General features: G+C 46.3%; 1 protein-coding gene across 1 annotated transcript; it reads left to right on the forward strand.

Annotated features, from left to right (window-relative positions):
- Window positions 1-1,525: 1,525 nt before the first annotated feature.
- On the forward strand, window positions 1,526-11,769 carry LOC138725043 (high mobility group protein HMGI-C-like). The gene is made up of 6 exons (XM_069865538.1): window positions 1,526-1,752; window positions 5,534-5,739; window positions 6,327-6,413; window positions 6,836-6,883; window positions 7,787-7,871; window positions 10,346-11,769. The coding sequence occupies exons 2-6, from the start codon at window positions 5,650-5,652 to the stop codon at window positions 10,429-10,431; spliced, it is 396 nt and encodes a 131-aa protein (XP_069721639.1). The 5' UTR covers window positions 1,526-1,752; window positions 5,534-5,649; the 3' UTR covers window positions 10,432-11,769.
- The last annotated feature ends 2,872 nt before the right edge of the window (window positions 11,770-14,641 follow it).

Genomic DNA, 14,641 nt, shown 5'->3' on the forward strand with positions numbered 1-14,641 from the left:
AAGGCAGCTACTGAAGTTGGGTGTGCTGCTTTGGTGCCCCTCAGCTTAAAAGGCATTAAAAATTGAAGATGAGGAGAGGGGCACAAAAATGATCTTTTTTTCCCCCCTTTTAAAGCTTTATGATGTGAGACTAAAGGAGCTCAGGCTATTTAATTTTTTAGAAGAATAGTGTGAGTGGACTTGATAACGGTGCAGAAGTATCGCTGAGCAGGGGAGGGAGGGAATAGGTGGGTGCTTATCTGAGAAATAAGATAAGAACCAGCACCTGCAATCTGAAAGCACACAAATCAAATTGCAAATGAGGCACCCTTTTAACGGGGATTAACTGCTGGAACACATGTCCAAGGGTGGCAGTACATTCACCATCCCATGATGTCTTTAAACCAAGAACACATGATTTTCTCGGACCAATGCTTCAGCCGAGTATGAAAGTTTTGGGCTCAGTCCAAGCATAACAATGAAATGACAGTCGTTTATATACAGAATGATGGAATCATTTCTCTCGGCCTTAAGCGCTAATGAAATTATGAAGTGTGGATATGACATTAAAATGCTATCCCCTGGTATATGCCCAGGAAGGATTAAATAGGACTCAATGTGCCAATTTTATATGACATTTCTTAACTAGAAGTTTAATTTCTACAATATTAATAATGTCCTTTAGCGCTTGTGGACAGTCAACCACGGGGTTAGTGCTGTAGAATCGAGCTTAATGCTCCCTTGCCAGGACGTATTTGTATGAAATGAAGAAATCTGCATTTTGAGTGGCCTCAAGCTGCACCAGGGGGGTTTCAGATTGGACATTAGGAAAAACATCTTCACTGAAAGGGTTCTCAGGCACTGGCAGAGGCTGCCTGGGGAAGTGGTGGAGTCCCCATCCCTGGAGGGGTTTAAAAGACAATTAGATGTCATACCTGAGGCCACGGTCCAGTGGCGGACTTAATGGGGCTGGATCGATGGTTGGACTCAATGACCTTAAAGGTGTTTTCCAACTAAAACCCTTCTGTGATTCGATAACAGAGCTTTTGCCAGATCTAATGGTCATTCACATAATTGATATAAAATTTGCAACTCTAGAGCCACGCAACATCTCCTTTCAAAATACATTTATGCTCAGCTGAAGTCAGCTTCCCATTTTTTTCTGTGGCTTATAGTAAATGCCCCAAGCGTGTTTTGCACTGATTAATAACCACGTTGTCATCACAAGCCTTCCTGGGACTCCCCATCTGGGGTTTGGATTTCTGTTGGTTTTGCCTCATAAAACAGGGTCAACGTGATTCTTTCTGGCACTTGCAGAGAGGGAAGGCTGTGAAGCAATCTGTCCCCTTTATTCAGATCATTCATTTCAGGTTTGGAAACTGGCTTTCTTTTCAGCAAGCGGGGCAGCGGTACAGGCTGCCTGGCATAAGTTGTCTGCTTGGGGATTTCTTTTACTTTTTACTGGTGCAGTGTGAGATTCCAGGCGGGTTGAAGCAAGCAGGGTTTCACTTGCTGTCACTACTCAGGGCTGCCATCAGAAGGAGATCGCTGGCAGTGCTCATGCTGCTTTCCATATCACTAACTGGGAGTGCAATAAATAGCGTTCAGCTCGCTGTAAGGTTCCAGAAATGAATGTGTGCGGAGCCTTCGGTTAGCGGTTCCCCTCCAGAGCAGAGGGGGTGTCACCTGCTGGATACCTCTGCCTTTCTCTCCTGCCTTCGCTGCCAGGTCTGCTGGGGCTGGGTCAAGTGGTGCTACCCAACTTCTCACCAGGTAATCTTGTTCCTTTCTTACCACATTTGCAAGCCCACATTTGAAATGTGTGTGTAGAGCTTGTCTGCAAGACATTGGGGATTGTTTACAGCACAGGGATTAATAAATTGCATCACAGTAATTAAGTGAGACCGTTTGGAAGCAGGTTAAGGCACAAAACTTGCTGCCTGCTGTGTCCTGGTGCCAGAACTCCAGTGGCACCAGGAAACGTGCAGTGCCAGTTTCCTGGCTTTGCACAAGTGGACAGCTCTTTGCAGATGTCAGTACTTGGGCTGAACAAGACAGTAACTCAACTGAGGAGCGAGGCTTGATGCTATCTGAAATAAGAGATGGCCGTGATTTTTAATTTTTATTTAGTAACCACAGGTTTCTCCTTATCCTTTTATTTCACAGTAGATACTGTTGGTTTTCTCCACTGATTTAACTCAGCAGTGTTTGGGGAGCTCACTTGATGGTGGAAGGGTCTGGACAGAGGTTTTAAGAGAAAACATTTATGTCTTTGGATAAATTCCCTATGGGAGAATCTTAAAAGACTCCTTATGTGTCATGCCAAAGGGTCTGTGATACACAGAGAGGCATTAAGTGTCACTGGTCTAGCTTGATCCTTGGGGAAAGAAGTGCAGGAAGGGTGTCCGAGACCTTGGGTGGTGGCCTCAAGACTTGGGTTCCTGGGTTAGGTGGATAAGTTCCCTCAGATAGAGACAGTGAGTGGGGCCCTCTATCCCGTACCTGTTCTCGATTGGGAGTGGGTGAGAAGTGCCGTGCAGTTCAGCAGTGTCCAGCAGCTCTGGAGAACGCTCGCCCACATTCTAATGCTGCTCCGTGCCGGGTTCCCAGGGCAGGGAACTCCACTTTGGGCCAAATGGGTCTCATGAGCCTTCGGCTTCTTGGGGGAAGAGGGTGAGGGTGTGTTTTGCTGCTCAGCAGGATGTGGCTAATCCTGGGCTGCATTTCTTTAGTTGCAACAGCTTCTTCTTCGCACTTGTAAACGCAACGATGCGGGGAGGCTGCTGGTGTGGTCTGCTAAAAATGCTTTGCTCTGTTCTCTTCTGCTGGGGGTTCTTAGTGCTGCTGTACAAACAGGAATGACTTAGTCCTCAGTCCCTCCACCCCAGGTTGGAGGCAAGTGTTAATCCTTCCAGTGTTATTCCATAATCATATAGACAGAAAAAGTCACGTGCAGAAAGATGATGTGACTTGCCCAAGATCAGTGTCAGGAACAGATTCCAGGTCTCTTCCTCTCTGGCCTTGGTATCCAGCATCTTCCCTGGCATCTTCACTGCCTCCTTGCTGTGTTCGGAAGCGTTGTGCTCAGAATGGAAAGGATGTAAAGGACAATCAAAACAACTGGAAGATGTGGTCGGATCCCAAGAAACTGAAACACACTGGTTTGTTCAGCTGAGTAAGGTGGGAAAGATCTCAGATTAATGTGTCTATCTGGTTTAAAAAGGAGAGAGAAATATCACTGCTGAAGGCCTCTGGTGCAAGCACAAATGACAAAAAATTGCCCATTAATAAAGCAGCAAGCGAGGAACTGGGAGGCTTTTAAGCATCAGACCAAAGAAGGCTTACACTTAATCACTCGAGGTATTTTCTCTATCTACTTTGAGAGGTTATTTATGTTTTTCAGATGTGATTTATCACTCTCTGGCAGTTACCTGCTGTTGCCACAAGCTTGATTTAGTTGCCCTTAAGTTCCTCATTTCGCTGAAAAATCTGGCAGCAAAGGTTCCTTTGCCAGAGCGCTACCACCACTGTTCTTTCCTAGGGAAGATGTTCCAGTGCTTGGCTGGCCTTCTTTCCTAGATGCAGAGTCCCAGGGGAACCACGACAAGCTGAGGTATTTCTTGATCTGCTGTGAGGTCTGCAGAGATGTGAGCATTTGATTTCTCAGAAGGTGAAAGCAGTTTCTCATAATGCAAGTGTGGGTCATTATTGCTATGATTATTGGAATGAAAGGTTTCTTTCTGCCTGGCTTTCTTATCCCCATCTTTAGATATCTTGACTATTAAGGTTTTCTATCTTCCTCTGCTTGGTGCAAGGCTTGGGCCAACTTCTTCCCTCCCTCTTTTAGCAGAGGGGCTGCAGAGGGACCGTGTTCACGCTGGCCAAGTGACCCTGGGTTGGGTTTATGTTGTCACATGTGACAGTAGGACAACAGTGCTGCTACGAAGTGGGAGTTGTGCTTGGTGGATATTTTTTCCTATTATTACAGAGACAGCAGAGGAGTTAAGGCTATAATGAAGGGTCTCTTATAATCACACTCCCATTATGCTTTGAAAAAGGCTTTGTGAGCTTTGTATTCTCTATGTGGGCACTGCAGCTTGATAGTCATTTTCTGGCAGCACTTGCTGTTAATCATGCACACGGTTTGGGGAGTTCAGCACGATGTCTCAAGCATCTCTGTGTCAGACTGTATTTCTCCCAAGGATGTAACCTAAAATTTAACCTCCCCAAGGAAATGAATAGGAAGGGGTTCTGCCATTTAATTTACCTGTCCAAAGCAGTAGGCTCATCCCCAAGGCTGTCTCTGCAGTCTGTGGAATGGACCATTGGGAAGAGGCACTAAGGTTTCCCTGCTCCTAGGGCTGTCTGGGATCCGTGTATCTTAGTAACTTTTTCCTGCCTTATCCAGCCGCAAATGGCAGGACCATTTGAGCCCAAATTCTGGCCAGTTAATGCAGGCAAATCGGGAAATGGTAGCAGGACCAGAGAGCAAAATATTTGCTCTCATCTTCCATTAAGTCCCTCTCATCTTTGTAATGTGAACATCTGATCGAACTACAAAGCTCTGGTAACGATATCTAAAAGCACAGCTCCTGTCTGAGAGAGACTGCAAAACTGTTTCATGCTTGTCTCTCAGGGCTCGGTGGCAACTGCGCGTGGCTCACAAGTACAAAGAAACATTTTTTTTCCTAACTGTCTCCCCTCCAGATGCAGCTTGAACTCAGAACTGAGCTTTCAGTCTTTCCATCGCACTCTGATCAGAGGTTTTGATAGAACAGCCAAGTGTGCGGCTGCGAGCTGGGTCCCAGCAGCGTGCGCAGCAGCGCATCCAGGGAGTTCACTGGATGGGGTTGCTCATGCGTGGACTGGAACTGAACCCAGCTCTACCCTCCAGCATTATTGTAGCAGTCGTGCTCTGCAGAGTGGTGCAGCTGTGCCCTTACTTGCAGCACGGCCTTTATTGCCTCAGGCAGCACCTGCCGAGGGATCTGGGGACCCAGCAGCACTGGAGGCCAATGGGACAAATTGCTTTTTAAGCACCAAGTTGTTACCTCTCATTTTAACAAGTGACAAAGGAGAAACAAATCAGAGCAAAGAGCTGCAAAAAACATTTCTCAGGTGGAGGTAGAAGAGCTTCTTTAAGGCAGGATTAGCTTTGGTATCTGATGATACAGGAGCTCCAGTTGAAGCTTTACCTTCAAATGAGGCATTTATAACTCACTACTCCCACTTTTTGTCCCACCTCCTTCCTCCGCAGGTGAAGGGAGCCTACAAAGAGCGGAGTTCAGAGAGCTGAAAATGTCTTTGTTGGCTCAGATGAAACCGGCCCGTAAGGGGGGAAGGCAGATGCAGGTACCAACACGCTCTGCCACCTGAAGCAATTGGTTCCTTTGGCCAAAAACCTCAGAAAGCTGAGCAGTGGGACATGTTAGGAACAGTTCATTAATGTCTGTAAAACACAGTTGTGCTTCTAAATGTCTGCTGTGTCTCAAGCTCTTCCAGCTGATGAAAAACATAGCAAGCTGTCATGTCTGATTCTTTCTCACCATTTCAGCCTTACAGGTAGACGAGAATCTGTAGCAAAGTAGGAAGAAGGGACAAGTTTTCTTCCCTAGTCCATAGAAAAATAACTTCTTGGGTTATCATCTGGAACCTGTGGGAAGTACCAACATGAGCAACGAGAGGCCTGTGACCCCTGGCTCATCTGCAGTGACTGAAGGCATGAAGAGAAAGAGGGGAAGACCAAAGAAGCAGCTGCAGGTGAGGCCACATCGTCATAAGGAGCTGCCTGAGGGTGCTTGGGCATTAGCCTGGTGGGGTGTGCAGGTAGCCCTGGGAAGGGGCTCACGAACTAAAAGCAAGGGAAGCTGAGGTATTCTGTGGTAAATATTGCTCTTCAGTAAATTAATAGCATGTGCGCCCTGGGGCATCTCACCCACTGGCTTCAGAGGTGCCTTTAACGTGGCAGGCTGTGACTGTTCAGGCCGTAAAATGGTATGAGGGGAGGTATCCAGAGCTCTGTTCCAGACTTTCAGGTGTTACCACCCACTGTTTTCGTACCAGTTGTCAGAGTGAGCAGAGAAGGCCAAAGCCTTTCCTCTCCCCATTCTGGGCATTATGGTCAGAGTCCTGTGAGCCTATTTATTTCTCCAACCTAGAAGATAAAGGGGTATGGGTATTGCTGGCCATCTTCTGACACACTTCACAGCTAGAAAAGCAGAGACAGCCAGGTATTTAGTGATCTGGGTGCTATTATTGGTGTAAAACATTCTAAGGCATGTTAGAATAGAAGCTGGAAGTTGTCGCAGGGACCATCCTGCTTAAATGATTTTCTCTTTTTATCCCAGGAGGAGGCTGTGGGACCATTGCCAGTGAAGAAACCACGAGGAAGGCCAAAAGGAAGCAAGAAAGTGACTACTGTATCTGGAGAGATGGTAAGAGTAAATGGCTTGTATTCTTTGATAGAGGAGAAACATTGAAGCATTGCTGGAGGGCCAAGCAGGGATGTTTCTTTTAGCTTGATGGACAGTGAAAGTTGCTCTTGATTCAACTCCACATTAATTGCCACTGTTGTCTTAGTCCTAATTTACCTCCCAGCCACTATGTTGCCATTGCCTGCTCAGCAGCTTCCTTCTAGCATTTCTCCTCTAGTGTTGCCAAATAATCACAACTAGCATAGTCTGGCAGGTGTTTCCTCCTCAATTGTCTTCTCTTCCCAGCTTGTCTTTTTTGCTGCTTCTTTCTCAAGAATGTTATGCGGAGGTCGCCTTGGCCAGGCTCAGTGTATTAGTAGTCACAGGGCCCAGCAAATACAAGAGCTGAAAATGGTTTTCTTTGCCTTTGGTTTGCAATAAAGGTAGAACCTTCTGCTGGGAAAAGGCCAAGAGGGAGGCCTCGCAAGTGGGTGAGTGCAATGTTTAGTCCTTTTCCTATTCTCTAGTCACAGATCCTTTCAGTTGTTTGTGCTTTCAGGACAGGCTGAGAGTTGGAGATGTTTTCCCAGTCTATAGACATCTATACCATGCTAGAAATAATTTATAGCCATCTCTCATCTATAATGAGCTGTAAATGAGCTTGGAAAAGACTCTTCCAGCCCTCCTCTTCTGTAACCACTTGTAATAGCTGCAGTTTTGGGGTTAGGCTTGGGGTTTTGTGGTTAAATCAAGTTATAAGTTTGGGTGTTCATTACTATAAACAATGAGCTGCATAGTAAGTTGTCAAAAAATATTCTTGCCTTTACTACGTGACAGTTTGTTGAAGTTCAAACTTGGTGTACACTGGCTCCTTTTTACTCTTTCACAATGTGTTATTCTGACTTTGGTTAGCAAAGCATTCTGATGTTTCAGTTAATTTTTAACTTGTTTTAACAGCTGAGGAGTTCTTGGGGCACAAAACCAAAGCAGAAATAAAAACCCAACCATTTGTGTTGTAATTTTCAATGGGCAAAATGCTCAGCTGTTCAGGACAGGAAAATCTGTAATATAGAAACTGTAATGGGGAGATTTATTCAGAATGGAGCAGTGTCTCTCATGACTGGTGATGTGGTGGCTTAGCAGGAGTTCTGATGACCATTCAGAAGCTTGTGAATGTGTGTGAGCGCCATATGCAGTGGTGCTTGCTCTTGCATGTGGTTGGATATAGGCCATGGTAGTAAAGAGATTGGGCATTCAGGGATACACAGTCTTATTTAAATAGCATTGGTCAAAGGCTTTTTGCTTTCCATCTGTTTTGCCTATTTGCAGTTTTGCCTCCTGAAACCTAACTTTGTGTATGTGTGTGTATTTCGTTTTGGTTTTTTTCTTCGTAGCCTCAACTATTGGCCCAAGAAGCAGCATCTCAGGAAGGAAATCCTCAGGGAAGCAGTGAATTGAAGTCTGCACCGGCCATGCAAGGTTTGAAATTAGATAATCATAATTACATGAGACTAAACTGTGCAGCCACACTCTTGGCAAACCATACATGTACCCCAAAGCTCTAGCACTGACTGCAATAATTCTGGTGAATCCTACAAACAAAAGAGGATTTGGAAGGTTTCCAGGCACATTGCAGCAGGAGGGATAGCATGTTCCTTCCATCCAATTCACTTTTGACTGCTTCAGCAGAAGTGGAGGCAAAAAAGAGGGATGGGAAAAGAATCTATATCTGTGTCTTTCCAAGAAGCCGTGTATTGTGCTTCTGATCACTGCTACAGGAATGGCTCAGTGAAATTGTTTGGCTGTGTTAGGTAGAAAGTGAAAGTAGTCAGTCCTGAATGTCCTGCTTTACTTGAAAAAAACACTGACTTGAAGATTGCTTCATGCTTGGGACATCCTAGTGTTCTGGATTAAGCCCAGCCTGCCTCTGTGACAGCCTTGCTGTCCCCTTGCTGGCCTGTACTCCCAGGCAGTGCTCTGTTAGTGCCTGGCACACGGGCAGAGATGCTTGGGCATCAGCTGCAAACAGAAGGACAACACTGGCGAGTTTCTATACAGGGCTGCAAAGGTATTGAAGCTTCTCTGAAGTGAGATGCCAGATAACTGTTATCACTGTCATAGGCATGTACAGAAGCACCACCCAAAGCCCCAGCCTTGCTACAGCTGTGGGAAAGTGTGAATCCCGGTCTAGCTTGTACCATTTGAGGTCACTTCTGATGAGGATGCCAGGAGAACTTGCGTGAGCTTGAGCCCTACCTTTAGGGAGCATCATAGGAAGTGATTCATTAAATGTTTTCCCTTGAGCGGGAGACAGAAAGGCCAGTGACCCGGGAGAGGCAGATGTTGCCGTGTTTTGCCATGTGGTCAGTGCAGCTGCTCCCTCATCCTGCTGCCGTTGGATCTGTTGAGCGTGGCATGCAAAGCAAGCAAACTGACACCAGGCAGCCAAACCTGGCCTGGGGTTCTTAGAAAGTCCCTGGAAATGCCACATGATAAACCGCCGGAGTAGTTAACCTCAGTTGCTCAATTCAGTTTCCTCTCGCGCTCCTGCTCCCGTATCACTTCCTGCCACCAAGTTGTGTGATGACATCAGCAGAGCCGCAGGCTCATGGATGATGAGCTCACCTCCGGCCCAGTCGCTGCGTTTTCGTAGTACTCTCAAGCATCGCCCAAACCCACAGCCGATGTGGGTACTTTCTTCTTCCTTTCAGTTTGAGCGGGTCCGAGGGCAGTGACAGGAGGAATGCATTTCCCTCCTGTCGCAGCACCAGATGTGACAGGATAAGCTGATGCTGCGGTCAGTTGGAGACAGCAGCGCAGCACACGATATTGCAGCACAAACCGCTCTGTGTCTGCTTGTTTAGTGCCTGTCAGTCAGTCTGTCCTGAGGAGAATCGAGAAATAGGAAGAGCCAAACTAGAAACACGCAAGACTTGCAAGCCTGCCGTGGGCAGAGAGGTGCTTTAAAGCCAGCTGGTGTCTTTCCGTGGCCTTTGTCGCTGGGGATCCAGCTCTGGTTTTCCGAAGGCACTGATTACAGGTGACTCTAGGTTATCCAAGAGCACTGAAGGGGGTTGTTTAATGGTTCAGACTTTGTGTTGCTACCTGTGGGTGCTTGGAATCACAATTCAATTGTTTAAGTTTTCTGTTTATCTGAGCCAACAAGCAGTTGTCATCTTTTTCATGAGCACCCCTACTGAGTGATTGATGATGCTGATTTCAAAGCCTCTTGAGCCACAAAAACAGTCTAGGTTTGTTCCCATAACCTTGCTTGGCTAATGGGGTATAGGCGTGAGAGGAAAAGTTTGCTTTATGGCAACATTTCCAAGACCCAGTCCAAAGCCAGAAGCAGCCTTGGGTTCTTGCACCTTTTTGTCCATCTTTCCTTCCCTGTGTTCTCAGTACATTGAGGTGGAGCAGCTGCAGACTCTATCTCTGTGTGCCTTTTGCTGCCCCAGTGGTCACCTCCACTTCCCTGAAACCAAGAGGTTAGTCATGGATCAGAGCAGGCTCTGCAGCCAGAAACATTCCCTGCTCTGAGGCAATTTTCAGACCTGGGCTTCTACTTCCCTGATGTCTGTGCCATTGGGTAAGGTCCTTCTGGTGCTTTGTCTCATGAGGATCCAGGGTAGCAGTTGGGAATAGAGACAACTGCTCCCAGGAGAGGTTGATCGTGTGTGTTTTGCATAGCAGAAGCCAGAAAATTTCGCACAGGCTATGACTTCTCGTCTCTCAATGGCATCATGCTGAGACGTGCTGCCAGGGAGGCCGTTGGTGTCAGACTTGAGCCTGGAGCTGGTACAAGAACAATGGGAATGTGGTTGTTAAGACCTTTGGTTGTTTGGGAGTGGATCCTTGCCACCCTTTAACCACGCAGTGACTCTGTAACGGGGCATGTGGAAGCATTCTTGACCCAGAGCTCTAACTCTGTCTCCCATGATCTTTCCCCTTAGGCATCACTGGAAAAGACAGTTCCAGGCCTGGCAAAACTACTGGTCTCAGGAGATCTCTTGGTAACATCCCTGCCCCAGCGCAGTAGCACGCCTCCTGTTCATCTCTTGCTGAAGCCAGGAGATTGGACAGCAAACAGGACTTCTAATATCATATTTCGCGTTCTTCTTCTGTGATAAATTTGGCCAAGCTTTCTCTCCTATTGTCTGCTGGCTTACCCCAAACATCCAACCAGGGACTTAGGAGAAGAAATGGCAAACAACTTGTTGGGGAGATGCTTTCCGTTTGTAGTGTATCTTTTGTGAGGATATTAATCTTGCTTAAAAATCCTTAGATAATGTGGTACCTTGCCCTGCCATAAGCAGCAGCAGTTCCAACAGAAAAATTGGCTCAGTAATGCAGATCCAGTGAAAGAAATCTATTTACACAGCTAATTGCTGAGCTTGTATATTGTACCCCCTCTGGCACATTGATGGAGCAGTCCCAAGAGTTAAGTTGTTGCTCAGTTCCCTATAGGGATTGCATCTGAAAGACAGTCTTCAAGTCCTTTTTTGGCTATATCAGAAAGAAAAGCCTTCGTGGCATTTCCAGCTTAACCACTGCTGTTGCTCCAGTGGTCAATAACTTGGATGCTTTAGAGGAAAGCTCTCGCCTTGATGTCTTGGGGATTGACTCTGAAATTCCTAGCCTTGTGTTATCACCTCAGGGCCGTCTCCTATAACCAGCTTTTGGCCTTCTGGCACTGCCCCTGAATCTGAGAGCAACTTTGAGTGAACAGTGTTTACAAGCTTAGTCACAGCGACTGGATTTCTTGACTTCAAAGGAGTGCCTGTAGACCCAGTTACAAATGCTGCTTCCTTGCAGAGCCTCAGGATTCAGTTTAAATTACTGCTGTCTTCAGTCCATAATGTGCGTGTGTGGGGTCCTCTAGTGTTGCAGCTATGCGAATAAAAACTTGCTGGTACCGTTTAGTTTTGGGAGACAGCAGTAGTCAGCTGGTCTGAGATGTGTTGTTGGATGCTCCTGGTCTCATGTTGTATGTGGATTTGTGCTTTCTGTGTCCGAGCTGCTCTGGCTAAACTCTGAGGAACTGGGAGTATTTCCAATATCCAGTTGCAAACGGTGAGATCCCAGGGGTATTTTCCATCCTGTGGATGCTCTGCCTGCCTATTAAAGGGACAAAGTGGGTATTGCAATTATCTTTGACAAGATGTAAAATGGGCTAGCTTACAGTGTTAAATATTTAAACAGAACATAATTGGCTTTAAATTTATGGCAGTGCATAGCAGAAACCCATGAAACGGCAGTATCTGTTGAGCTCATTTATTATCCTTTCATCAGGGGTCTATTCCCTTAGCAGGTATTTATTTAACACAAGAAAACGTATGTAGCATTAAGAGGAAGGGCTGACTGGAGAAAGATAGTAGGAAAGGTTTTTCCTTCTAGGTCATCTGCCCAGTTTAGTAGTGATCAGAATCCTGATCCTGTTGGTTCTGTGTGTTGTCTGATATGCCCTAACAGTAGTTTCTTGTGTATGGAGTTTAGCAGAAACTTGGATGATGGCAACCTTTGTGCCTTCTCCACCACAGAGCAGTGAAATCGAGGACTGAATGGATTAGATCACAGGGATTGACCTAAATCTGATGCTGTAGGATGAGGCGTGCTGCCAGGCATGGGCAGAGTTGGACCTTCTTCTGCTGTGTGGATGGATCCAGGTGGGACACCACACCTGCAGAGCTGTAACTGGTGATTGTGACATGAGACGATCCAACTGGTGTTCCTCTGAATTCCAGCTTGGGAGCTGCTGCTCTTCAGTGGGCACAAACACTCAGCTGCAGTTCTTGTCTGTATTCAAGGGCCACCCCAGTGGCACACTAAGGTATCTGCCAACTTCTTTTACCTCATTTTTGGCTGGACTGGCAGATTTAGGAGTCCACTTGCAAGGCTGTACTGCCTGTTTCATGAACCTGTATTAGCTGAGAGTAATAGCTGTTACAATTTGAGACTGGAACTACAGCTTCTCCCAAATGGATTTGGGATTGCATCGGTAGGAGACTCCAGCTTTTCTTATGACATCAGTCAGACATTTCTGAGCTGGCAACGTGGAGTAAGGATGAGAACCACCTCAGCTAGACAGTAAATCCAGTTGCTTTAGGCCAGCAGTATTCCTCTGGGACAGGGACACAAAATGTTGCTTCTCTTTTAAATATAAATCAAGTCACTTCAACCTCTTAATGCTTTATTGGGAAGCCAAGGTAGAAAATGTGTCTCAAAATACAAGTGCTCGGGGAGAACAAGCAGAATCCCACACTATTAGGAGTTACTCTGAGTGTAGCTCAAATCCCAGTCCATAGTTTCAACTTTCCTTTTAATGCAGAGACTTGGAATAAAAGTCAGCGCCTATTAAAGGTGGGCAGGATTCCAGCTGTCTGCAGAGAGCTAGCATCTCATGCTGGATTACTTGGGTTTTCTTTTCTGGAATGATAAGTGCTTCCTATTTTCTATATGGTTACATTTTCTGCATAGCCAAATCCTACCTCTAAGCAAATGCATTTTCAGTGTTTCTAAGCTAGGACAGGTTTTGTCTGGCTCAGTTAAAAATAAGATATAATTACAGTCAGATCTAAACACAGGAGATGAACGAGGTTTGTTATCTAGCAGAGTTTGGAAGATTCTTGCAAATGGTTCTGGTTTTGGTGAAGGCGTAGTGTTGGCAATTTGCGAATTAGCCTTGGAGTTCCTTCTGAATAAAGGCATAAAATGTAGCACCTCTGGCTTCTGCTTTGCATCCTCCATGTGCACCAACCTGGGCACACGTGGACATCACCAGAGGTGAGCTTCTCGCTCTTTATCCAAATGGGAGGTTTGGAATTTATAAAACAAGATTGGGTCATTTGGAGGGCCCATGGATCTATATGAAAACAAGGGATAAGCATGAGGAATTACACATGGAGGAAAACAGATGGGCCCTTAAGTCTAACTGTGGGTATCTAATTCCATGCTTTTGTGTATCTCACAGTACCTCATAACTGGCTTGATGAGAACGCAGCCCTGCTGTGTGTCAGGTGCACATCCAGAAGTCTCCACAGCTGAGTGTTTGTGTCCCACATTACTCTGTGTGCTGTGTGTACCTGTACCTTAATCCTGTTCCTGTGCACAGCCTCTTCGGGTATCTGACACCTTTCCTAACTAGTCCCAAGTTCTGTGTCTGTGAGTCAGAACCTGAGGCAGAGAGCAAATCTGAAATATGCTGACAGATGCACCATGGAGCTGCCAGTTTTGGTCACCGTGGTTGCCCCAGCCTGGGCAGAGCTGCAGGTGAGCTGATGAACCCCTGGCTTGTCCAGGAATTCAGCTGGTTAAAGAATAATTCAGAAAACGGACACATTTGAATTTGTCTGTCTGCACTCTGCATGCCCAGCATCTGCTAGGCTGGAAGCTCCTGCCTTCCCAGCTTCTCCACCAAGCACCAAGCCTCCCTGCAAAGCTCTGAGTTTTTGTGCCCTGGAACACTAAACCTTTGCCCTGCAGAGCTTGTCCTTCCAGGTTTTTTCCCCACTTAGTTTGGTCTTTGAAAGAGCAGGGGAATTCACTGCCTAAAAATTACCAACAGGTACTGAGGAGACGCTCCAGTGGTTTTCTGTGGAAAATGAAAATGCTGGATGAGAAAGGAGACAATCATGTTAGATTTCATGTAAATAGTTTAATTATATTTCAATGCTTAAAACACAGAAACACTTGAATTAAATTACATCATAATGCTTCTGCTAATTTGTACATACATGTCCAAGAACAGTGAGAGGAGGCACTGCTGAACTAAAAGAACACTCCAGTACAAGCCCAGCAAATACCTGTAATGCTCTCATTATCTGTATTTCGTTAATCTAAGGGCAGTCATCACAGGACAAAGCCTACCATCTCGGGGAGAAGGTTAAAGAGAATCCCTCTGCAGGGGGGTGCGTTACACAAGAGATCTTGGCGTTAATGTGGGACACGGTGCATGGGTTTGCACCTGAGCTGGCAGATGTGCTGCTCAGCAGCTGCCTGGGCATCGCGTGGAGCTGGGGAAAGAGCACAAAGGAGGCTGCTGGTTTTGGCACAAAGCTCAGCTCCCACTTGCCTTTTATGCAGTTTAAAACTACAAATGAAGTTCCAATCTAAAGAGTTCTGGGGGAAATATCATGATTTAGGACTGCCACGCGCCCCTACTGCCACTTGCATCCCGGCTGTGCTGCAGTGTTGGGAGTGTGACAGCAACGTGCCAGCTGCTGCAGGGAGAAACCTGCTGTCCCGGTGGT

The sequence above is a fragment of the Phaenicophaeus curvirostris genome, chromosome 11 (genome assembly GCF_032191515.1).
Source record: "Phaenicophaeus curvirostris isolate KB17595 chromosome 11, BPBGC_Pcur_1.0, whole genome shotgun sequence".
In the NCBI taxonomy this organism is placed as follows: Eukaryota; Metazoa; Chordata; class Aves; order Cuculiformes; family Cuculidae; genus Phaenicophaeus; species Phaenicophaeus curvirostris.

Coding starts and splice junctions, on each gene's coding strand:
- LOC138725043 (XM_069865538.1), top strand. CDS start 5,650: ATGAGCAACGAGAGGCCTGTGACCCCTGGCTCATCTGCAGTGACTGAA. Junction 6,884..7,786: donor GAGGGAGGCCTCGCAAGTGG/GTGAGTGCAATG, acceptor TTTTCTTCGTAG/CCTCAACTATTGGCCCAAGA. Junction 7,872..10,345: donor GTCTGCACCGGCCATGCAAG/GTTTGAAATTAG, acceptor CTTTCCCCTTAG/GCATCACTGGAAAAGACAGT.